Genomic DNA, 25708 nt, shown 5'->3' on the forward strand with positions numbered 1-25708 from the left:
GGTGCATGCTGTGCACCCCCCCTCCCCCCTCTTTGCACGGTCCTGTATACTAGGCACATTCATTTTACAAAATTATTCCTAGTACATTGTAAAATAACAGTGACAATAAAATCAATTCTTTCCGATTGCAGTTCTTTTGACGCAAAGTTTCGGAGTATCGGAGCCGGCAGAGACAAACGAGAGCGGCGCTACGTTGGAAGACAATGGGGAAGAGCTACTAACGAGCATGAATCTGACGACATTCAAGGAGAGATATCGCAGATTGATACCCTACATGAATCTCTACGTGGCCAACAACTACTTGTCCACTCAGACTGCGTTGTCACAAAACTACGCGGGTGAACTATCGGGCGTTCTGCTGCAGAAACCCGCGCCGCAGCAGCACACTTTGATCCGGCTCAGTGGCGCACCGAGGCGAGGTAACGGCAAACACCGAATCAATTCGCCCGGCCAGGACAAGAAGTTCATTCCATCCGTGCAATATGATCCTAAAAACATCGGCGGCGACAATGAATATTTCACACCGATCAAATATAACACCAAGATCAATTACGCCGACTATTCCGCACCACCCTACGAGCTCTATCGGGAGCAAAAAATCTATCCCGAGATCACCACGGCTCCCAGTCAAATCCTGCATAAGGAAAATCGATTCTTCGCCGGTTCGAGACCGCTGCGACCTTCCACATTCATGAGGGAGCAGCATTTGATCAAAAAGCCGTTGGCTGGCAACCCGCAGGACGATTACGATCAGGATTACGCGGCGAGACCGCCAAACGCCGTCGTTAACTACTCTAATAAAGAATTCTCGGGTCTAAGATACATTCCGTCGCCGAATGTGCAACACCAGTCGGTGAAACAGTCCACCATCTCGCAGATCTATCGAAAGCCAAATGTAAATCTGAACAATATAATTGAGAGCTTTCAGCTATCCGAACGACTGCCGGAAATGCTGAACAAAGATAACATTGACAGCAGCATAAAAATGCTCGTGGAGATCCTCAACATTCTGCACAATTCGCGACAGGAGGACTTTCCGCAGTCGCAAAGGTTGCCGTCGGTGCCGCCGTCCAGATTAGCCGGTTACGACGGCTACAAACCGAAAACGTATACGCAGCCGAAAGTAGTCACCGAGACGAGATTCCAGGCGACGCCAAACCCTTTAATATTCACCGATGATCCTGAACGACACAAAGCGACGCATGACAATATTCAAATCAAAGTACCGTTACAATCGGATTACAATGCAAACCAAGTGAAAAATGAAAAAGTGGAGTATTACATTCCCTACATTCAGGACATCTCGAACAGCCCCAAGCAAGAATTTAGACCAACCTCCATACCTGACAAAGCCACTGGACACTCCTACCAGATCACGGAGGATCTTAGCGACGACATCCTACACGACGAACGATATACCTTGCCCATTTCTACCGAGGCATCCATAAGTCACGAATACGTTGCACCGAACGAGCTTACGCACCCGGACACAAAAACGCCGCAATCGTCCTTAAAATACGGTGCTACGCGCGGGAAACCTAACGTGGACTATCCGGCGTATGCGATTATACCGGAAACCGATTTTAGTTGCAAAAATCAAAGATACAAAGGATTCTTCGGCGATCCAGCGACTAGATGCCAAGTGAGTATAACGAAAATATTATAGTTTATATATTTTTTAAATTTTTGTGAATTTTCCCGCGTTCTGAAAGCAATCTAGTGGAACAATAAGTTTGGTGTTTCTTTTCTTCATGATTCTTCATTCTTTTCTTATACAAACTGATATAAAACATACGTTCTAATGCACATAATTTTGTATTATCCAAAAAAAAAAAAAAAGATTTTTTAATCGATAACGATAATTTCATTCTCAGGTATGGCATTATTGCGATCTCAATGGTGGCAAATCGTCGTTCTTATGTCCAAACGGCACGATATTTAGTCAGATAGCATTGACCTGCGATTGGTGGTTCAATGTAAAGTGCGAAACGACTACTCAGCTATACGTGTTAAACGAACGGCTGTACAAATACATCTTGCCGATTATGCCAAAGTTTCCCGAGGATTTTACCGGCCCGGAAGTGGATCGATACTTAGAACTCAAATTTAAAGAGATGGAGGCAAAACTTAAGGAAAAAAAACTGAAGAAACAGCAAGAGGGAAAAGACAAGCACAAGGGCAAGTCTCAAACGGAGGACGATGAAGAATAAAAGTATAATTAAAGCGTTGTGTTAAGAAACTTAGTCATAACGTAAAATATGCTATAAGTGATTCGTTGCCATTATATAAACAGCAAGAATCTATCGTGGGTTGTAAGATGCAATATGCAAAAAACTTTGCAATCTCGGGAAAGTGCAATATGTATATGATAGAGTAATACGTGATTCAACGATAGAGAAGATCAAATAAGTATAAGTTAGATTATATCACGGTCTATTTACGGGTATAAAATGGCTGATGATGTTTAGTATTTTTTGTACTCTCTCTAGTCATATATATGCCTATTATATACTATTTATAACCAAAAATGCTCGTCCACTTCACAGAGCATTATCTTTTTCTGTTTATTTGACAAAATCGTTTAGATATAGTCTGGTTAAATTATATATAACTTTTGATGCATATGACAAGCACTTATTAATCTTATAAATGCCTTAGTCCCACTAATAATGAGTCTTTAAGTCATAGAATCCTTAGTGCGGGATTTAGGATATTCAACAAAAAATAAGCATTTGTCATCTGCAATGATAGTTATTTATGATGCTAAATTCAATATTTCCATAACTATGTGCAATGTCAAACTGCGCAACTTTTATACATCAAACCGAAAATAACAGAAATAATATTTATAAAAGTACTATGCGCTGAGAAATATAATTAATATTATCACTCATACCTTGTGCTCAAATCGTAGAAAAATCGACTAAGTTTCGCCATTTGTTCGTAAATAACCATTCTATTTCAAACGTTATGTGAAATATGCATACTGATAAAATATTTAATGTTTTTTTACATTTAAAATACTATTATATATGTGCGACAATATAACCAGAATAATTTGCTGATATTTCATTAAAAATCGTTAAAAGATCATGCGATATATTCAAACTAGATATCGCTAAATGCGTTATTTTTTCTATATGTACTTAATATTTTGTTAATAATGTTAATAAATTTATTTATTTATCATTTCCCAATATATCCACTTTGTGGTGTAATTGCAACAAATAAGTTCCTCGCCAGTAAAAATGTTTAATAGGAATACACACTTACCTCACTTGTCTGGGCAACTCGCAGCAGAGTATCTTCAATGTGCTTGCAGACCTCGTTGAACTCGGGTAACAGAGTCTCATTCTGTAAATAATACCCATCAATATAAGTTTCTTGTGGTAATGTGGTAATCAATTTTTCTTACATGAAACAAAAACTCAAACATACATTATAAAAATTCAATATCTGCACATAACGTTGTTAATAATTAGATATCTCGTAAAGATAGATGTTTGTAAAATACTTTATGTAATTATAAAAATTCTATAGATTAATCGACATTGCGTTCAGTGTGAATCATAATCTAATGCTACTAACCTTTTCTGATAAAGGCACAAATTTATGCACTTTGTGGAAGCGTAAAATGCAAGTTGAACAAGATGCCACGTTACAGTTATTACAAAAATAGCTTAATGTTTCAGTACATGTGGGTGAACAGCTATTTAACATGGCAGCTGGACTATTGGGATCACCATCAAATATTGGAATTTGTATGTGATTTTGTAATGCCCTTCCATGAATCTACAAAATAAAGAACAGAAGCATATAACATATTATAAATACAATTCACTAAGTTATAAACATTTCTGTATAAAATATTAATTTACTTTTGCGTAGCAGTAATGGCAATAGAGAGCCGTACATTGAATACATTTCACATTGACTTTGTTTCCACATTCGTAGCAACATCCTAAAAGCATTAAACATTAAGTCTTTATTTCATTTACAAAAATCAATGTATTTCGTCTAACAATGTGCTGGTTTTCTAACCTTGTTTTATTATATTACGCATCTGTGCAGATAATTTATGACAGAATTGAAACTCTTCATCTTCATTTTCTAACAGATTATGATAAGAAGAAACAATACGACCCAGTGTATACAAATTCAATGGAAACAAGGATTTCTGATTGTTATCATGGTTAACTATGGCTTCATTACAATCAGGACAATTTACAAGTTTCGCAGTTTGGATACATTTATTACATATTGGATGTCCGCAGTCCAATAACAGAGGTATGTTATGTCCTTTTAGTATTAAGCCATTTAGATTCAATATATCTGTAACAATTTTAATAAAATCTATTTTGATCTAATAAGTTATTTACAATAGAATTTCTCTCGTTTTAATTCATTAAGATTAAGCACATCATCTATTCCTTTCCTCAATCTTCACTTTTATTCTAATGATTCATGTGCAAAATAAAAATTTTATACAGTTTTACAACTAATTTAGAGTGAGAAAACAAATAAAAGGTTATAATGTGGCATGTTTCAATATATTTTATCAATTTAACAAATGCAAATAGTAGAATATGAGAAAATTAATTCATTTTAATATATACAATGAAGAGCTTTCATTTCTCACTTTATAATTTAATATCACTGCAGTGAAAAGTCAAAAGTAGTAACTCTACAGTGTATCTTATTAAAAGTAGAAAAGAAAGATTTAAAAAATTTTAGTTTATTAAGATATAAGCTAAGATAAAAATTATAAAATATAAAATTTTCCAAATATTCTGTGTAATATTTATTTCAGTCAATTCTCTTCTTGGCAATAGCTGACGTAATAAAGATTATATATTTATTTCAGTCAAAATTTCATTATTTGCACAAATAATCCCTATATATCCTGCAAGACACAGTTTATATTGAAACATAAAAAATGTTGAATAAGTTCAAAAGATATAAAAATAAGTGAATTACTAGCATCTCTTCATAAAATTTATAAGCTGTATATGAGTGACAAAAAGATACATGAATGCTGCATCTAAACAGTCTATAAATGTAAATCTACTCTACTATTTCTTGTACTTTTCCTATTTTTTTCAACATTTTATTGTACATTAATTTTGTTTTCAGCATAGAAAGTACAATATACTGCAGCTAATAAAAAATTTTATACAGCACATGTATTTGCGATGATCTATATAAGGTTGTCACATAAACATATCGATTCATTATCATTTATACTTAAATATATATCACAATGATGCAGTATACTTTATTCATCTACAACCGGCCGGGTTAGGAATCCTAACCTCTCTTTTGCGACCGTTCTTTGTTTACAGTATATTTTCGAATAAAATACTGTCGAGTTTTTTATATGTCCGGTCACGTTTATACATATTGATAAAAGAATAATTTGATCATATTATACTGATGTGATGAATACTTTTAGTGTAATGTCAATATTTTAATTGATGCCGGTGTGTGTGATAGCAGCGAATATTCATGCATACGATATCATTGTTATAAAAAGCTGTGCTTATGAATTACCTGGTATACGAAACATGTTTTTGCAAGCGACACATATCACATTCTTTAGTTTTGTACTCGGTACACTGTAGCATGGCAATTTGCTGTTGTTCATCATCGTTTTACTGCTGCGCGGCATTGTCCCAATGTGTTTACTTATCCTTTAGACTGTTAGTGATTTACCACCACGATCTCAGAATGTTCGGCGAATTATTCATCTTATACACTCAGGCAATAATAAAGAAGCGACACATTCAAACACGTTTAAACTGACAACTAACGCCACTATCCATCCTTGAGAGCACTTGCCAACATAACCCCATGTATCTTTGGGCTAATCGATTCTTTTATATATATATATATATATACTTCGCTCAACTAGAGAGAGAGAATTTTTTAATTTTAGCGGATCATTACTAGAGCCAATCTGCAATCAACAATTAAACGATAGTACATATTCTTTATGGTTTTATATTAAGAATATTATAAATTTAAAAATTACAATAAATAATCATGAAGTGAATCTTTAGACTTCCATTATTATTTATCGCGCATATATATTTTAGATGTTTATTTGGTGAAAATAGAAATATATTTTTAATCTGTTGTTTTTATCTTTAAAATTCAAAGAGAGCTGCACAAATTAAATTTACCTCTATACTTTTACCTCGCTATTCGCCTCAATATTTTTAGCAAGATATCATTTAGCAATTTCATTAGTGCGTATAAAATAAACAATCACTATGTCGGTCGATCGATAAGAATTATAAGAAATTCTATAAGTTTAATTCTGCACTTATCGCGATTAATTATAAAAATCTAGATTATAAATACCTGAATTTCGAAATCAGATTTTTACTTTGATACATTCATAACTACTTTGTGATATCATAGAATATAAAATAGTGTAGGCAGTGAAATAGAAAACAATAAGCTGAAATAAAAATTTTCAAGAATGCTCGGCTATGATTGGTCGATTTGCATACAGTATATACGTAAGCAGAAGTAATTAACATACTTACTCGTAATAATAAAAATTTATATAATATACATTTCAAATCCGATTTGGCTGATTGTGAGAGATTATTCACATTTTTGTAAAATAGTTCGTTTCTTTTATGCTAGTTGTAGGACCTCATCTCCTATATATCTTTTCTATGATTCATTCTCTCAATCATTTTGAAATAACCTGGCGGATCAGTTTCCGATTCCAATAGAGTTTCGACAATCAAGACGACTGCTGCTGCCTGGCGAGCGATTGAAGCAATTCACTTCGTTTCGCGCGAACCAAGCGAACGCATACATACCGTGTCGGAAGACAATCGTGCGACTGAACTACACGATAGTCCGGGCACACAGATGCCGCTGCGATTCAGTCGCCACTGTTGCCGTGGGTGTTGCGTGACTTTGCCAAAAATGTAAAAAGATAGGTAGGTAGATAGATAAAGAGCGAGCTATGCACTATGTCGGCTATATCCGCCTGGTCTAGGCGCGGCCCGGTCGGCGGCCTGGAGGTCCGTTATGATCCCACCCGTCGGGCAATCGCTCCAGCGAACAGCAGATTCGCGAAGTCGCGCCGGGATGCTTTCCGCCTTCTTCTTCTTCTTCTTCTTCTTCCGCGATATCGGTTCGGCCTCAACTCTCTGCCACGCAACGTTGCGCTTTTGCCGCGTGTCGATCGAAATTAACGTCGGTATGCCGGATAGAAATGTGCAGTCAAGACATTTCGCACTCTAAAAACCGCAGAATGTATGTATGAATTTTTGCGTCATTAATATCGCAGTGACCAAATACTCGATTTTTTACCTATTGATTGCATCTCACCGTTATTGATCGATTTCACGTTATTGGCGCATTCCGCGCGAACTTCAGTCGCTTTCGCTGCCTTCAAGGCGTGTTCCGTTTCGCAATTCTGAAGAAACTTTTAGATTGAATTTACGATCAACGGCTATTGCTAGCGAATCAATTTTCTCCGGACAAGATCTATCTTTGAAAGCAGGTGCGAATTATCATAAAATACTAAAAAATTGTTATCGAATCGTCATTTATGAAACAATATCTGAAATAAATCTTACGGGCGCGGTACTCTATAGAGATTTGTTTCGTCATAAAGTAATGCAAAGAGACAATGTGTGCATTCCGCTCGCTAGTTGGTGCCGTTTTACCATTCGTATAATCTGCGCTTTGATAATTATGGATAGTGAAGAACACAGATCCAGCCTGGTGTCCTTTGAACGCCAGTAAACGAAGGCCTGCACCGTTCTGCTGCGATCTCTTTACGTAATCGAAACGCGGAAGAGCGAGACGGCGAAGGCCGCGATCGCAAGCAAGCGAGAGGTTCCATCTCGAGCTGTGTTGTTTAAAACAACAGCCGCATGGCCTTTCTGGACTAGGAGTAAGCGAACGAACGAACAGGCGAGTGAGCGAGTGAGCGAGTGAAAGAGCAAAGGCAAGGTCTAGGCTGGCTGGCATTCAAGGTCGCGTGAAGAGCGCAAAAGCCCGGATCTATCCCCGCCCCAGATTTCTAGCGCCCTTTGCTCCTCTTGTCTCACTGTTTCTCTCTCTCCTTCCTCCTCCCTAGAAGACTCTCTCTTTCTCTCTCTCTCATTCTCCGTCTTCTACTACTCGCTCCTTATAACGCGACGTTCTTTATCGCTCTCGCGAGCCGCGACCCGCGCCGCGCGTGCAACATCGATTTAGCCATAAAAATTCCCTGCGCTCGACTCTATCACTCGACTATTATTTCCTGCCCGGGCTGCCGACGTGGAGAGCGTTACGCTCCCGGAATTCTCTGCTCTGTAAATGCGCGAAGAAGGAAGATGTGTCGAGCTCGGCTCGGCCTGCGCTATCATCGCACGGGGGAACGAGGAAGTGTACGTCGGACGCGCGTACATTGTATACGTCTTTGCGTATGCGGGAATGTTACGAGCGGAAAGGAGAGAGGCGATAAAGAGAAAAAGAGGGAGGGAAAGAGAGCGAGAAGGATCGCGATTTTACACTGTGTGTGTGTGTGTGTGTGTGTGTGTCGAGTTCTCATAAGGAAACGAACGGAAGCGAGACAAGCAAGATGCTAGCTCCGTCGTGAAGATGATTCTCGCGCTCGCTCGCTCGCTCGCTTGCTCGTTTACTCGCTTCGAAGATAAAGGGCGTATCAGCTCTTAAGTCCCGTTACGTACCACTACATCGGCGAGATATTAGCGGTATTAGTCTCGTTCTACTCTCTTTCTGCTGTAGACCGTTCGATTTTATGGTTATAAGGTCTGCAGAATTTAGTATAAATTTAGTTTCGGATAAGTCTAAAAATAAAGATAGGAGTGTAAGATAAGATGCCGTGTAACTGTGTTTTGCTTGTTTTTTTTTTTAGAAAAATATAATAATTATAAATATACGTAATAATATTGAGATTTAATCCAAAAATACGACAAAAACATCAAATTTTATTTAATCTTCAGCATTATTTAATATTGTGTGTTTTATGATTTATTTATAATAATATAATAACGGCTGTTATACAAGATTGTTTCGTATAATATCAGAGCAATAGTAAACAAAGTATTACGGTAACAATAAGACAGTATTAATGGTAGTAGTATTAGTGTGCTATTTATCCTTGGACTCAACGGATATTCGTGGACATGTATCCACTATCACGCATGGCTGGGTCACACGTATTACGCTTTTCCGCGTAAACAATTATACAGTTAATTTAAAGCGGGAAATTCTCTCGTTTTCTGGTCCAACCGCGACCTAGCAGATCCAAGACAGACCGCATCTTTCTCGCCGTGAACCCGGAAACGTTGCGCGACAAAGAGGCGGCGCTGAACCTACAGAACGGTGTATAACTACGGTAACTGGCTGGGTTCTAAATTCAATTCCGTTGACCTAGATTAGGTGCTACGTGACACGATGGAAATTCGCAGTCGGCTCTCTCCCCCGTTCTCTTCTGTCCTTATCTTGCTTTCACTGGGCTTTCTCTCGCACACTCTCTCGAATAAGCGCCTGCTAGATTTGTCATTTCCCGATGCACACGTAAGTAAATTAAATTGTGAAGGAAAATTATTCTTCAACAACTGGAATGTTTATTGTATCGTAAGTTTGCATATATTGTGTTGTATTTTATTCTTCAAAAATTATTGTACAATATTTCGAAAAGAACTGCGTCGAGAAATCAAGGAACCAAGAGATTTAAGACCTTTTTCAATATTCAAGGAACCGAATAAAGCCTTCATCGACGTTTCCTCGTCTAGAATTGTATGACTCTTTTTTTTGTAACACGTTTAAACAATAGAGAGGGATTTCTTCTGTTGGAAGCATCATTGTCGGGAGTATCGTGACGCGGAAAAGATCGGAGGAGAGGGGACGCAGGTTAGAGCGGACGATCAATGAATAATTTTGAAGTAGTGGACGGGTGAAAAGCCATCGATTGAAATTTTCATCAGTCTTTCGCGCGCACGCTCGCTCGATTATTTATTCACGAAATAACGAATGGACGAGCGAACGGCCGCGACGAGCGGGCGAGCGAGCAGAATAACAAGAGGACCGGGAGATAAAAGGCGATGTCTAGAATCGTTTGAGACATTATGGACTGTTTACACACCTTCGCTGTGAAATTTTAAAACGCATTTAAACCTCGGCACGCTTGGACACGAATCGAAAACCGGGAGAGAGAGACGAGTAATCCACCATGTAGACCGCGCGACTCTTTTTTTTTTTTTTTAATACGCGCTCTTTCACCTTTATTTTTCATGCAAAAACGCCGCGGGCGCAGTCGCGAAATATCTTTAATAATTAAAAGAAAGAACAACCAGCGTGCGGTTGACGTTAATTCACATCGTGCACTTTCCGCCATGCAATATTTACCGCGCTTGAATATTACCTCGGCGTTCCGATAGCGACGACCGTGCGGGAGCGCGCTTTAAATTCATGCGGTAAAGCGCGAGGAAGGGCCGTTGCATTTTGTACGCGGCGTTTCGAACGACGGAATCGCTCGAGTTGCACGTTATGTACGGGATTCGTTTTTGGCGAGCGGTCTCCAGACTCCTCCGAGGCGAAAGAGCGAGAGAGGAACGGCGGCCGCTAGATCCTGCCGACGAACGGTTTTGCGCAATCCCTGGCCTTGCCGTCCTCCTTTTCAGCACAAATAGCTAACCGGCAAGAAACTTGCAACTCCGGATGCTGCGACCGTATGGCGAACATTATATCTATGTGCACCGCGACTAACAATAAGTAGCAGCTTTCATCGGGGAAGACAGATTAAATCTATACAACTTTATCGAGCTGACAGCCAGAGTATATCTATAATTTCGCGTTTGGAGATTATTTCGTGTTAACACGCCAAAATATTGGCAGAGATGTGTGATAATTCACAAGTTAAATAGTGACCAAGAGAGAGAGAGAGAGAGAGAGAGAGAGAGAGAGAGAGAGAGAGAGAGAGAGAGAGTTTAATGGACAGTAGCCATCAAAACGCAGAGATTCTTCAGCCAAGAAACCATCTTAATAAAATGCTATCTTGCAGATGGCACGTGAGAATCTAGTTATAAATACGCGTTATAGAAGCCCACTGTATCCAGAAACGCTGTAGAATCTTATCGTTAAATATTGTTTTGTTCGGGAGCTTTGAATCTATCAATCTTACGCTCTTAAAGGGCAACGATATCGGTCAGACCGAACTCTCGGCTCATTTAAGCGACAAGCACTCAACGTATGCGGCAGATGTTCCTCTCGTCGTCGTGAGGTCACACACGTGCGCTTGCACACACGCGCGCGGTTCGCACACGGTAACCTACCCCACTATATCTAAACCCGTCCCTCGGCTCGCTATAACCGAGCTGTGAGCGTTTCCGGGGTAGGCGGCGGGCGTCGGTCGGAACCGGCTGAAAATAAGGGGCCGGCGGGGGTGCGGGTGGCGTACACGTGTCGTGGCGGGGTGGTTCAAGAGCGAGACAGACGCCGTAACGTTGAATACATCCCTTTCGCGCGCATGAGCTCCGAGGGTGTTGAGTAGGGGGTGGCGGGGAGGGGGGGGATGGGCGCGCGGGTGGTCAGGTCAGGGATGGAGCTACAAGTGGTGATAAACGAGGCCGAATCCTCGTTATTACCCATTGGGGAAGAGACTCCGGGAATTCCTGCGGAATTCTGAACGTGCCGACTACTTGCCACGCTGTTTTTCCGAGCCGGCGATCCCAGTCGAACTTGTTGTTATGATCTCTCTCTCTCTCTCTCTCTCTCTCTCTCTCTCTCTCTCTCTCTCTCTCTCTTTTTCTCTCTCTCTCGCACACACACATGACCACGTTGTATATTCTCACATTAGTGGCTGATATTATCGAAACAATCAATGTGTCGTGCGTGTATTTTTCTATTCAACCAATGTGCGAATCAAAGAATTGTAAAAACGAAGAAAATGGAGAACCTTTTGTATGACAGGTGTTTTATATACATCCAACTATATCTTTTACGTGTTTATTGCGCTTAAAACGAGTGTGAATTTAAAATGCACAGGAAAAAAAAGCAGATCGTACAATCGAAATGAATCCTGTAACGCTTGTTATATTTTTATTTCTGCAATGTGACTTTTAATTTTGTACCCTTTAAAGATCTTTTAAAATTCTTGAAGTACTATACATTATTGTTTGCCGCGGAAATTTATAAAGAGATTAAAGCTTCAAAAATTGCTATCTTTGGTATTTCAGAAAGCACGGCAAGTTTCTCTTCTCCGATGATCTTTGATGTCCCAAAACGTTTGCTACTAATTTCCTGACGCATTCAACGGAACTACGAGTCCGAACTTTTCCAACGGCGACCTTCGTTTTGTAAGTAATGAAGGCGACTGAATGCCAAGTAGAATTAAGTGATGATTATTAGTACCAGACTTTTCTTCATGAATAACGAATGGTATGAATAATTGATAAATCACTCGATGGGCCGGTATGATGAATGGAGTGTATAAAAGTTCAAAGACGAAGATAAAAGATTTTACGAAATATAAGAAGGTTGAGGACTCTTGGCACTTTTGCTTTTCTTATTTAATTATTTTATAAAAATTTTAATATCATTTTTTATAATATAAAAGCGCATAAAAACACAGCGAGGTTCACAAAGCTTTTAACTTGTTCTGAAAAGTTGTTACATAGATGAACACGAAGTGGGAGGGATTAATCTTTTTAACTTTGCATAAAATCAGAAGTCGGCAACTCCGGGCCATATACATATATATATATATATATATATATATATATATATATATATGTTTATATATATATATGTTTATATATACACACGGTATCCGGTCGTAAGGGGTTAAACCTGCCAGAATATTTTGCGCGATATTATCCTGACAGTCGACAGCTCGCACGTCGCTGAAAGACTATGTTTCCAAGATATTATTTCTGTGTCCACTTTTCTCTTTTATATCTCTTTAACTGTACCTCTGCGTTTATTACCTACATTTATTTCCCTTTCTTTCTGGTCACTCGAGCTTCGAACTGCAGAATTATTCCGCAAAACTTGCGTGTAATGCGCACGTGACATTATTTATCGACCGTCCGACTGGCAGCGCCCGGGATGGAAAGGGTAGGAAAGTTTATCATAACGAGCAGCGATCAGCACTCGTAATCAATATTTGCGCATTCTTGTTGGAAACTTCTATTTATAGACTCTTTCTTCATATCTTACATAAGATTTGACTGATACATTTAAATTTAGTCACATTAACGTCAAGAGCAGTTTTATATACATGCGCTTACGCATGTTTTCTGCAAATGTAATCACAAATCGCAACGATATGATATAACTTTGAGTATTTTTGTTAAGCGTTAGATATTTAAAATCAAACTCCACTTTTTGTTTACTCGCGTCTTCTCGATTTTTTCGAATGCTCGGATTTGAGCGGCGGAAACGCGGTATTCCGACACGCTGTCACAAATCAAAGAGTGGTCGATCAACATTCTTGTGACGGATACTTCGTCGCTTTGTCACTTCGACGTCTTGAAAGTACGAAATGACGAAAAGCAAGGAAAAAAGGCTGGAAAGATCGGCCGAGCGGCAGCATGTAGCAAACAAACAAACAAAGGCTACGCGGGGTGGAAGAGGGGGGGGGGTGATGGCGGCAAGGGAGGCATAAAGAGAGAGGTACAGCCGTCATTGCCGTTATCGACGATGTTGTCGTGTGAGTGCACCGTATAATGGGTATTGCCGCGAAGTCGTACGGGCGTCGTGTTAAAGTACGAGAATTGAAGAAAAGGAATCGCGGGACCGTGTATTCGCATGGAAACACGAGTGAGAAGAAATGGTAGAGGATGAGTGTCTGAGAATATGTGAGCGCGATAAAGTTAGCAGCGTTGGGAAGTGAAAGAGAAAAGGAGAGATGACAGAGAGAGCAAGAAGCAGGAAAGAGAGAATGAGAGAAAGAGAGAGAGAGAGAGAGGGAGAAAGAGGAATATAGTTGTGCAGTTATCGACTACGCTTACTTTGCCTTCTCGTCATCTCATATCTCGTCATACCTTTGGGGTAGCTTCGCCAGGTCTTTGGTAATCAAGAGAACCGACATTCGCTATCTAGAAGCAAGATGGATCTGCTTGTGAAGAGCCGGGAAGTCGCAATAAAATTAACGTCGAAAAAGAAAGGAGACGGAGTCGTTAATTTCCTCTCCAGCCTCCTCGCTCAGTTCAGCATGCTCTCTTTCTGTCACCCTTTAGGGGTGCATATTGCAAACTGACTATACTCTCGAGTCGATGAAACCCGTTTCACACCGCTCTTTCCTTTCGTTCTCGCGCCGGAAACGACATTACACGCTCGACTTTAAAGATCGTCATATAACAATTCTCGAGATTGAACGTCGGAGAGAAACGCGCTGAAGATTTGTATAATCCGTTTTCCAGATGCATCGCAACTAATCCTTTGCTTTTCAAATACGAATTAATTAACTTTATCATATATTGTATAAAAATTTTTGCGAATGTATAGATACGCATGTTTCTCCGCTTGAAATTCACGATGTTGATTTAAAGGTTCAATTTAGCAGTGCAAGGTTGATATAATGACGAAAACTTCTATCGTTGGATTAAACGAACCGTTGCGTTCAACAGAACTCGACGCGGAGCGGCGACGTTTACCTTACGAGCATTAATTATTACGTGCTATAAAGTTGCCGCGTTTAAAATAAGAAACTGTTTACGATGTTGCTTGCGTTTACATTTCATCATTCGCGAGAATATCTTGCAGGTCCCAAAACACTCGCTGCTAATTAACAAGCGCCGTTCGCTGGATTCAAAAAAGATTGAACTTAACGAAACCGCGTCAGATTAATTATTATCTGGAAAAGACGGAGCATCGTTATGATAAAATTTGCAAATAAAATTGTCAAAGTCTGAAGTTTATGTATACGCCTCTGCGATTGACTATAAAAGTTTACAAATTTTTTGACACACAATTGAAAGATTGATTTCAATCGAATCGGATCGGATTTGCTATTTATCTTGAATCACTCAAAAAAATATTTCGCTGATGTAGTTAGATTTCAAGATATCGCAACAAGAATGTATCGCTATTTTTCGTATCTGTGAAAACATTGTTTGTCACATATGTGACAAAACATTACTGCTATAAATTCTATATATATAGAATTTATAGCAGTAATGTTCTAGCAATAGCTTCTGAAAAATTTAGGTACCATTGCTAAATGTTATTCATTGCATGATCTAACACGTGATTGATTTTATATAGATAGGCGTTTTAGAGAAACTTTCTTTTTAAAGTTCACAAACAATACAGATATATATTCTGTTTCTGTCATCTAAACTGATTAAGTAATTACATATGCAATATCACAACAGTTGCTAATCATTTATCTGTTTTAGTTAATTTTTTACACCTAGAAAATTTTAGCTATTATTGCAAGATCATTTTTTTGAGTGATTATAAAAAATTCGTGGTCTTTGCAGAAATTCAGGTTTTCAAGAATATTAAAAAATAAAGCCAGTCTGGATACTTTTTGAATAAACTTTATATGTATTTCTTTGGAAGCAATTTACAGCCGCAATGGAATCCACAATCACATCGTTATATTTACGGTGCCACGAGGCCAATGTTTGTGTTCACGTGGACACCGAATTGAGCAATCAGCGAATGTTTGCGAGCCCTTTCGAAATTCATTAGCGTGCGCTTTTCGTGCGGGATGAATGCTTCCGTATTTCGATGACAAAGTACGACAGCTGTGCGACGCGATTTTCACCGCAGTCGAGTAAGAATGGCGACGGTGGGTAAATGTGGCGGTTTCCGGAAGACGTCTCTCCCGCCGGGAAGAACCTCTCGCGCTCCCGGAGAGTAAATGACGTACGAACGAGGAGGAATTGGATCGTGTAATTCCGGCAGGAAACGAGGACAGAGATGGTGGTCGTGGTGTCGAGCGTGAAATCTCTTCTGCCGCAGCGGCGACGACCGGCAGTGCGCTCATTACGAACTTTGATGATTCGTTAATTTCGTGTAATTTCGTATAATTTTGTTATGCGGAATCGCAGAATATTCTTAGTGGATAAACGGGCATCAAACTCGGCAGGTATAAAATGGGAGCGCGATATCGATCATGCGGACGCGATGCGACCTGACGCGCTTTCCGCGTCTGTCGTCGCGGAACAGACGGAATTGTCACGAACTCGCTCTGCTTTCTTTACTAAGTCGTCGTGTGTATCGTTCACGCGAGTTCACGTCGATTCTTTGATGCGGTGTCGCGTTTTTGCCGAAATTGTTCCGATTCCTATAACAAAGCGGCCGCAGCAGGTTTACAATACGCGCGCGATCTGCTCTCGCGCAGCGTGTGTACCCGTTGTTTCGAATCGCCGCAGGGAAGGGACGAGCAGGGAGGCTCGCGAAACGACAGTTTTATATAGAAACATCGAACGAATCACGGCTGCATAAATTCATCGCGGAATCGCAATTTCGTGCTGGCCGACCAGTTAGCAAACCGACGGGAACAAATCGATGCCCTCTGGGCCCAACAGCGGTAAATTAATATAGCTACCGTCAGGCTCCATCGATGATACGCAACAAATTAATGAAATAATTATTGCGCGGACCGATATTATTAGGCGCTCGGGAAAAACTCTTTCACGTGAAATTTCACAGTTATTTGTGAGAAATTGTTATATATTTTTTAAACTTTATAAATTACATTTTTTTCACATTCGTTTTCTTCATATAAACAAACAATATGTATAATAATATGTATGTTTAATATGCTAGAATATTTTTGGAGAAAATTATTAGCATAGTGTTTTAAATTCCTGACCATTTCACTCTTCTATTCTCTCTGATATATTTATTGCTATTGTTTCTAGTTGATATTTTCGAAACGCGATTGGGAACATAATTTACAAAAAAATCAAAAATACCTGTTTATTATGTATGTACAATGCTTTGTCTGATATTGCCCGGTTTTTGGTTGAATCTTAACAGCGATTTGTCACCGAGTCAAGCCAAATGGCTCCAGTCTTTCTTTGATATTCCGTGATTATCGCGGGGATTCATTTGCAAAACCGAGTCGGTTCATTGCTCATCGTCAGCAGAGTCCGGTTCCATTTTACGCTTCGATGACGACGTCGAGAGAAGGCTACTAGGTGTCGGGGTTAGCATTTTTTATTTTTTCTCCATGTATGACTTGCCCTTTTTTCTCTCTCGCCCTCGCTATCTAGGTAGCAGCGAACCGTGCTGTTGCCGGCAGGTTGGATCGCGGAATCACACGATTGTTGTCGCGAGGAAAAAAAGGAACACAGCTAGAAGGGTGGCAGCGGAGGCGGAAGGTGCACCCTGTTGAGAGCGAAGGGTACAAACACGACGATTAACTGAAAAACTCGTGCTCAATTTGCGGAAGCCCAGTGCACCCTCTCTTGTTGCCTGGCACTAACTTTCCTTCAGTATACACAGGGTGCTCTGTATCACAGCCCTTCTTGTATACCCGTCATTACGTTAGATACATATATGTCCACCATAATAAAATATTTCAATCACATAATCAATCCTCTCAATACGCTAATATCCTTGGCCGTGATTTTACGAACCTCGAACGGCGCATCGTTAGCCCTTCTAGATGCTTGAACTTGGCAAATTTCAATTTTTTTTATCATCACTCTTTCCGAAGCGTTGGAACTTTCTAGATCCGTGGAATTTAGATTCCTTAAACCCTTAGTATCTTTGGATTATTAGGTACTTCCGTCGCTACACGAAATCGTTGTTAAGTGAAAGCTACTCCGACGCCCGGATCACCCTATACTCGTCCTTCTCTTTCGCTCCAAACCGCGCGTTCCCGTCTTCTCCTCTTTCCTCCTTTCGCGTGCACCTCCACTACTTCCGTCCTGGTTTACACGTACTTACGAGCTGCTAAGCCTCTAAGCCTGCACTTGACGGCTGATACGTAGTAGGTACTCGACCGCTGTACGGAAAAGCTTGCGAAGTTTATTAAAGCTCGACTCCCGACGGCCAAACGAAAGATTTCATCTGAATATATGTTATCAGCTTGTGCCGCTTAAACCGACTCTCTCTCTCTCTCTCTCTCTCTCTCTCTCTCTCTCTCTCTCTCTCTCTCTCTCTCTCTCTCTCTCTCTCTCTATCTTTCATTAAAGAGTTACCCTCCTCTTTTTGACTGTGCTGTGTGGTTTCTTTCTTCTTCCGGCGGCTGCAATATAACCCGACTACTTAGCGATCTCATTGCAAATGCATCTTAAATAAGTCATCCGACGTTGTGAGAGTCTTACTAAAAAATTTAGATGCTAGTATTGTCGCGAAACGAGGAAAATATTATAAAACATAATTAAATATGGCTCTAGCAACTGGAGTCTTGAGTTACAACGTTCTTTATCATTTTTTTCAGTTTACCACTCCAATTCCACTTTTATAGAAGACTTAAAAGTCTTTTTTAATCAAATTTTGATAATAATCGATAGAAGGCAATTTGGCCTCACCATCTTTAGAATTTTACAATATTTGTTGCATTCTCCTAAGTGATTTTTCAATTCTGTTGAAATGTATATATTTGAAGAATTTTACAAAAGCTATCAAGAGAGAGACTTAACGCAAAAGGAATGAAATTAACGCAACTAAAATATCTTTTCTATATATTTTAACTTATTTTATCAATCTTACATTACGATATATTAATTTATTTTGTTAAATTAGAAAGTGTCAGCACTATTCTATATTTTGCAGTATGTTTTTACTTTGAGAATTTTTATCTTAGATAAAGATCTGCAAATATGAACGTGTAAAGAGCACCTAATCAATGATAGATGGAAGTATGCGTGACTGTTTTGTAATATTAATGTCGCATAGGGAATTGCCATGCCTTGTTAACACCAACTTTGCCGCTAGGCACGTCGTCGCCGTTTCACGACAACGACGACGTAGCTGCGACGAGGCGGTGTATAAGATCTAAGTTAAATAACAATGTAAAAAGATACTCTGCTGCGACAAGTTATTATGCGGCAAGTATTTCGCAGCGTGAGTATGGAAGCACGGAATTACTGGCAATCAAGTAGTTACCGTGAAACGAGGGTGGTATTACATAATGCAATTATAGACGTAAGCTAAGTCTTAAGCTCAGGATAATTGCGGCGCGCTTCGGCGTACAGCCTCGTTTTTTTCTTTTTCCCCGCAGATCTCTCATTGCGAAGAGGCACGATGATTGTAGAAAGACGTCTGAATTAGGCGAATGTTAATGTAAAAATTTACATTTTTCATTACTTGAACTTTTCACTTTGAAGTGTGTCTTCTCAGTTGACACGAAACATATGAATTCCGATTTGTATTTATTTTCCGAATAGGTAATCTCGTATCGGCTTTTGAGCTTTGAGAGAAAATGTTGATGCTATGAAAACCACCGCTTTTCTTATAATCGCATAAACGGTTTGAGCACGCAGCAAAAATGTTTGATGCGAAAAGTACATTTGTCCGTTCGTTGTACAATGTGCTAAGTTGTCTGCGGGTAAGTGAATTTGTTGCCAGGATGGTGAGCTGAGTAGCTCAGAGCACAAAGCGTCTCAGGGTAACGGAATTACACTCGAAATTAGCGATGCATTACGCTCGAAAGACTAAAACGTGTATCGAATTTTCGATGCAACTCCACGCCTCTCGGTTGATCTTTATGTAATTAATGCTGCAAACTCTATCTTGCGGGTTGGAAGCAATTTATTCCCAGGCAAGAAACGTTGTTATGGAGAAAAAATCATGCTTGACTGAAAATTGGAAGAAGCCGCGGCGTCGAAAAGAATGACTCGATCGTTGCATAAGGCGAGCTCGCTTCCGAGCCAGCAATACGATCGCGTCGCAGGATCTATTTATCGATCGTCCGTCGGGGAATGCCGCGATGTGGAACGATGCGAAATATCTCCTTTGCTCCTTACGGCCGCGGACGTGCTAGGAACTCGGGGACGAAAACCGCCGGCGAACCTCGATGACGTTCCCGGCGGTCGGGTGCAGGATATGCGGCTGTACGGGTGCGACGGCCGGACGGTTGGGTATCGAGAGCACGGCGCGGGTCGACGAAGATAAACGCGCGGACCAAACGGCGAAGACCGAGAAACCTCGGCGGGAGCAGGAGCGAGCAGGAAGTTGAGAGAGGCGGCGCGCGTGAACGCGAGAGGGATAGACGGCGGACACAGTCTGGGGGGGGATATAGAAGTTCGAGGAAGGACGAGGGTGTTGCGTTTTCGCGGGGCGACGCGAGGAGGGCGGGAGGGTGGGCGGGAGGGAGGGAGAGGGGCAGCAGGGACGGGGAAGAGCGCGCGGGTGAGCGGTCGTGTTGCAGGTGCACACAGGAGAGGATCCGCGTACGGGCGGGTGAGTTGTGCGTACCAATCGGCGGGTGCAGAGTACGTCCGCAAGCACGCAGGAGGAGGCGAAAACCGGGCACAACCCCAGGAACGGCGGCGGAGGCTTCCGCCATACGGGGCAAAACCGCCCCACGCCGGGACCCGGGAACCGGCGCGCGTCTGGTTGCGCTGGATGGCGCGGGTGCACTATCGGGTGGCGCGCGAAAAGGGGGTTCAACCCGACTCGGGGTTGTGCGCCGAGAGGGCGACGGAGAACGAGAGAGAGAGAGAGAGAAGGAGGGCGGAGGAGCGAGAGGGAGAAACGGGCAAGAGGGAGAGGAATCGCGAGGGTGGCGAGGCGGAGGACACGTCGGTCGGGGGGTGGCGAGCGAAGAGAGAGAGAGAGAGAGAGAGAGAGAGAGAGAGAGAGAGAGAGAGAGAGAGTGGGAGGGAAAGCTGGAGGGCGGCGGGGGCGGCGGTCCTCGGGTGGTGCCGGTAGTGGAGGTAGACGGAGGCAAGGCGGCGGTGCGGCGGCGGCGGCGGCGGTGGCGAACATAAAATCCCTCGCACATGCCTGGTGCATTCATTACGGGGGGATGTGCCCGTGCAGCGTACACGTCGACCTGCATCCACGCCACCCTCTCGCGCTCTGTCGGTGCCACCCCTGGCCTCAGTCGCGCTCCGCAGCCAACTTAGTGCACACGCCACTCTCCGTTGGTCCTTCCTGAAACGGACTTATTCGCGCCGTTCCTCACTGCGCCGCGACCGCCTGTGATCGGCGCGTACGATTAACGTGCGTGCGTTACGCACCATCCCTCGAATCTCGATCTCGTTGATCTCGCAAATCGCAATACGCGCAAGCCGTATTCGCGAGAGTACGAGTAACGAGTATACATACGAGTGCGAGTTGCATCTGTAATCCGAGTGCGCGAACGTAAACATTCGCACACGCCGCGGAGGACTTGCCGTCGATAAGAGAGCGGTGGCCCGTGGCCGCTCGCCGGAAGCGGAACGGCGTTACGTCAGCGTCTTCGTGGAAGATCGTCGGCGGAAGATCGTCCACCCACCTTCAGCAGCAGCGCCCGAAGAGGATCGCGTACGACGACGACACGGCTCCACACGCTGCCGAAGGCTGCAGGAAGCCGACGGGATTTCATGTTCACGAATTTCAGTAAACCAGGTAACAATGCGCCTGAGAGCCGCCGGCGATGTCGAAAGCTGCACGGCGGAAACGGCGCGGCGACTTCGCGATCGCGTCTTGCCGTGGCGGGACGCGCCGCGCTTTCGCGTCGCTGCTTACCGCGAGAGATCGGAAAAGGGCGGGAACGCCGCTACTCCGGCAGGATTTATCGATCGCGCGATCGACGGCACGCGCGTTTCCGCCGCCCGACTCCCCCTGCGGGTGACAGGAGGTGGAACGGACGACGGGACGGTGGCCGTGGCGTCGTGCGTCACGACGTCGCGTCACATCACTTCGCCCGAAATTGCTCGCCGTGAAGCGCTGTCACACGCGCTCGTTTCCCGTCCGCTATCTTCGAGACTTCGGAGCGCTGCGAATAAATTTGCACGGACGAAAAGCGGCGCGCATGTAACGTAATACATTCTCCGGACGGCGCTCGTCCGCGCTCTATGTAAATAAACAGAATCGACCGCGAATAGAAAATTCGGCGCGTCGACGAAATCGCCAACGTAATCGTCAACTCGGAGAAGCTCGCTGTCGCGCGGAGTAGCGGATGATCGTATTGGAAAATGCGACGCAAATTTTTATTCGCCGAGTGTCGATGGAGCGGCCGCGGATAATTGTCGAATATCAATATCATAATTGCACTCGATTGTCGACTCGGAATTGAAGCAAACAGCAACGAGCTTATCAGCGGGAAAAATGCGCGCTAACGCATGCGAATTTTGCACTTGCTCGGAAAATAATGGAAAATTGCATAGGCAGGTGCAAGAATGTAGTTTGAGGACGGACGAGTTCAGCGGTTGGATTCAAATTTCCATATTTTCGCTATTCGTTTGCGCGAGTATTATTACTGGTCTGCACGTAAAGTAAAAAGCGCATGGTATTTTCGATGAAATATGCCGTACTTTCGAGGAACGTGCCTTGCAAAGAGGTTTTATCTCGTGTTTTCTCTTTTTCGTTCGTGCGGGAACGATTGATAAAGTTGAATTTCACATAGCGATAGGAGGACACAACCGCTGAAAAATTTAATATCTCAAACATAAATTTTATTTCTCCGTCTCCATCGTGGCGAATGACCGGTATTTCCGATAAAATATCTCGCGCTTTTGAGAAATTTGTCTCAGAAATATCTTATTTCGTTATTTTTTATTTTAAAGAGAAAAAATTAATAAAATAGCTCTAAATCGATCAATGTCTCGGCTTTTATGATGCATCGTCTATGAAAAAGAAAATAATCTTTTCTCGAAAAATTGTCAAGGACGAGACATCAAGACTTGCACGCGTATTAATTTTTACGGGAAAGTAGAAAATTGGCACCTCTTAATGCAACGTCGAAAGATAAAATTGAAATATCGGTAAAATGTTCTTAATGTAAATTACATTAGCAGATCGACTTTTATTTCGAATAATTCGACGATTAGAGCTACCCTTTTAGCGGAAAATACAATATTTGACGATTAGCTCGCACGAATTATCGTCATCATCGCAATTAATTTCCGTGCGAATGTGTCCTCGCGTAGAAATAGTTACGATTCGTAGCGCGTTAAATACGAATGCGGCTGGCCGTTACGAATGCTGACCAACTAATTTCAACATCGTATTTCAGCGTTAATGTTAGCTGCATTTTTCCCGCGCATCGTGGCGGCGACGGCAACGGCGACTACACGCGTGTCTCTCGTACATACACGTGGGTGGCCGCCGCTCTACGTCAAGCTTAATTTTTAATCTGCCGCGTAGCGCCGTGGAGAAATAATCCTGCCGCTTATTATGCAAATTTAATCGCGCGTTTATCGCGAGGCGCGCTAATCGCAGATAACTTTTCCCGCTTAACTTCACCCGTTGCAGCGCACTCATTTGTTCCTTTTTATTCCGCCGCAACAAAGAGCGTCCGGGCGGGCTTTGTTTTCCCGGTAGCGGATACATTCGCGTTTAATCCCTCTCTGCGATCCTTCTCAACGCGACTATTATGTCGTCGCCGTCGCCGTAGTCGTCGTCGTGGTCGCGCGCGGGCTTTTAGCTTCGGGCACCAATTCAAGTCTCGACTGTCGCTGCCAAACACATTCATTTGATCATTGGAAAAAAACATCAGCGTTTTCCTTTCAATATACGGCGGAAAACAAGATGCGGAGAGACAGAAGAAAGAAAGAAAAAAAAAAAAAGAGAAAAGAAGAATCGCCCTGAATCGGCGAACTTTTTCACGAAAGTCTCGCAAGCTAGCTTGCCTAAGCATAAGGGTGTCAGAAAAATTACTCAGAGATTCTAGGTCGATCCGAGAAGTGGATACCTCGCCGAACGAGTCGAGTAACTCTCCGTGATGGTTCTGAGAGACAGGTATTCCCGGGCGAGCTTAGTTCTCCAAAGTTTTCCGACTCCCATCACCTTCTCGAGGGCAGTTACTCGGGACGTCTCAAAGCGTTTCTATTATTCGCAGCGCCGCTCGGTCTCTCGGGTCGTTTCGGGGATATTTTGGAGCGCGGTCCCGAGTACGTTCTCCGTTTCACTGCGAGCGCGCACTCATTTGCACCCGCTGCGACGTCAAAACACATTCGGGTACGAGCGCGACGTCGCTGACGTAATGAAGTATGTCGATGGCATTTGTTTGCGGAAAACGTTGAGTTTGTTTGAAGATCCCGTGCTCAAAGCGTCTGTTCCGCCGCCCTTTGTCCCGCGACCGCGCTTCGATTGCATTGTGTCGGGAAAATGCATGCCTGAGTGCAGCGGCGCGTCCTTTATCGGCGCGAGCGTTCTATATAGAGCGCTTTTCCGAGCGCTTCCACCTTATCGCTCGTGTTTGCGTCATGGACTCGAACTTCCAATTCCTAATCGATCCGCGGTGTCGGGCGGGAATCTTGGAGAGAGAAGGAGAAAGAGACGCTGGTGTCTCTTCAGCGTTACGCGTTTACGAGGAAGAATAAAAAAAAAAAAAAGAGAGAAAGAGAGAGTCGAGAGTTGCTTCTATTTTTCTACGCTCGCCGCTTCAAGCTAAAAAATATATTTTTTTACGTCCCGTAAAACGAAACTTTGCTCAAGGAGAATCCGAATGGTTCGGTTAAATAGTCAGTATAAAAAAAAAAAAAAAAAAAAACCGGGAATGCGCTGGTGTTAGCTGCCGATCCGTCAATGGAATCGAAATCGAGTACGCGCGTATACAGCGCGCGAAGATCCGCACGTTGAAGATCAGTTACGATTCGTCCGGAAGATAAACGCGGCGATACGCCGCACTCTTGCGTGGGAAGCGGCGTTTCCCAGCGCGCATCGATCGCCGATGCATTTCGACGGCTCGGACACGATTCCGGCGTCAAAGGTCCAAGGTCGGCCTTGCTTAATAGCGAGGACGGTCGCGGCACTACCTGCCGACATCTTACCGCCACACAGGATATACAGGTCTGTTTCCTAAAAAAAAGATTTTTATTGTCTTTTTCTTGAGAAGGAATTGTTTTTGAAAGCATACTAGCCAGGCCAGATACACAGCATGATTTACGATATATGATGTTAATGCATTTTTAGATGCACACACACACACATTTTTAGATACGCACACACACATATATATATATTGCGCACACACACAGATTGAAAAAAGTTTCGCAGCTTTAAGAGTGCAGATAAGAGAAAGCAATTTTTAAGTTAACGACACTGCTCCGATAAACTCAAACATGATGTTAAGTCGAAATTACTTTGAGAAGTTCTTCAAGTTCTTGATTATTATCTTTATGTAGATAACTTTTGCTCTATCTCGTACTGATTATCACAAAATGCGAGTGACCTGACCTGAAAAATTGGTTATTTTGCTAATATCGTATAATCTAGCTGGATAGTTCGCTAAAAAACGGAAGACTTGTGGATTTGTTTAGGCAAACGTATGGATAGGAAGAAACTAAATCATTTCTGTTAAATTGCGTACATTGTCATTAAGAAGCCATAGAGAATCTTTCTGTCGGAGTTTCTTCGGCACGCGCGCTCAGTTTAATGAATGCAGAGGGAAGGAACTGCGAGATATAATTAAAAGATTTCTCGAGCTATGAACTCTAATCGAGTTTATAGCTGGGATAGTAATGAATCGCCACTAGATTCAGTCGAACTATTTGTATTAAAGTAGAGTTTGCGTTTTGAATATCAAATTTTCTAAAAATAACTAGTAGCTCTATCAGTTTAATAATAATTAAGAATATACATATATATATAAAACTTGCGGGACTTT

At 42.2% G+C, this 25708-nt stretch overlaps 3 protein-coding genes across 4 annotated transcripts in view; 2 read left to right on the top strand and 1 right to left on the bottom strand.

The window, feature by feature from the left end:
* Window positions 1-3146, top strand: part of LOC105668994 (uncharacterized) — a 37212-nt gene extending 34066 nt beyond the window's left edge. Inside the window, exons 2-3 of the mRNA XM_012361732.2 lie at window positions 132-1642; window positions 1875-3146. Coding sequence (XP_012217155.1) covers window positions 132-1642; window positions 1875-2210 — 1847 coding nt within the window. The 3' untranslated portion in view covers window positions 2211-3146. The remainder of the gene's footprint in view (window positions 1-131; window positions 1643-1874) is intronic.
* Window positions 1-5941, bottom strand: part of qin — a 153058-nt gene extending 147117 nt beyond the window's left edge. Inside the window, exons 1-5 of one of the 2 annotated variants that reach the window (XM_012361731.2) lie at window positions 5551-5941; window positions 4042-4332; window positions 3879-3961; window positions 3589-3792; window positions 3274-3354 (exon numbers count right to left, since the gene is read on the bottom strand). In XM_012361731.2, the coding sequence (XP_012217154.1) occupies window positions 3274-3354; window positions 3589-3792; window positions 3879-3961; window positions 4042-4332; window positions 5551-5668 (777 nt within the window). In that variant the 5' untranslated portion in view covers window positions 5669-5941. The remainder of the gene's footprint in view (window positions 1-3273; window positions 3355-3588; window positions 3793-3878; window positions 3962-4041; window positions 4333-5550) is intronic. The other variant, XM_067347212.1, reaches the window with a different exon arrangement.
* A 14941-nt stretch (window positions 5942-20882) lies between these two features.
* Window positions 20883-25708, top strand: part of LOC105669001 (protein tramtrack, beta isoform) — a 60320-nt gene continuing 55494 nt past the window's right edge. Inside the window, exon 1 of the mRNA XM_012361743.2 lies at window positions 20883-24891. The gene's annotated coding sequence lies outside the window, so the exon portion shown is untranslated. The remainder of the gene's footprint in view (window positions 24892-25708) is intronic.

This window comes from Linepithema humile, chromosome 1 (assembly GCF_040581485.1).
Source record: "Linepithema humile isolate Giens D197 chromosome 1, Lhum_UNIL_v1.0, whole genome shotgun sequence".
NCBI classification, from domain to species: Eukaryota; Metazoa; Arthropoda; class Insecta; order Hymenoptera; family Formicidae; genus Linepithema; species Linepithema humile.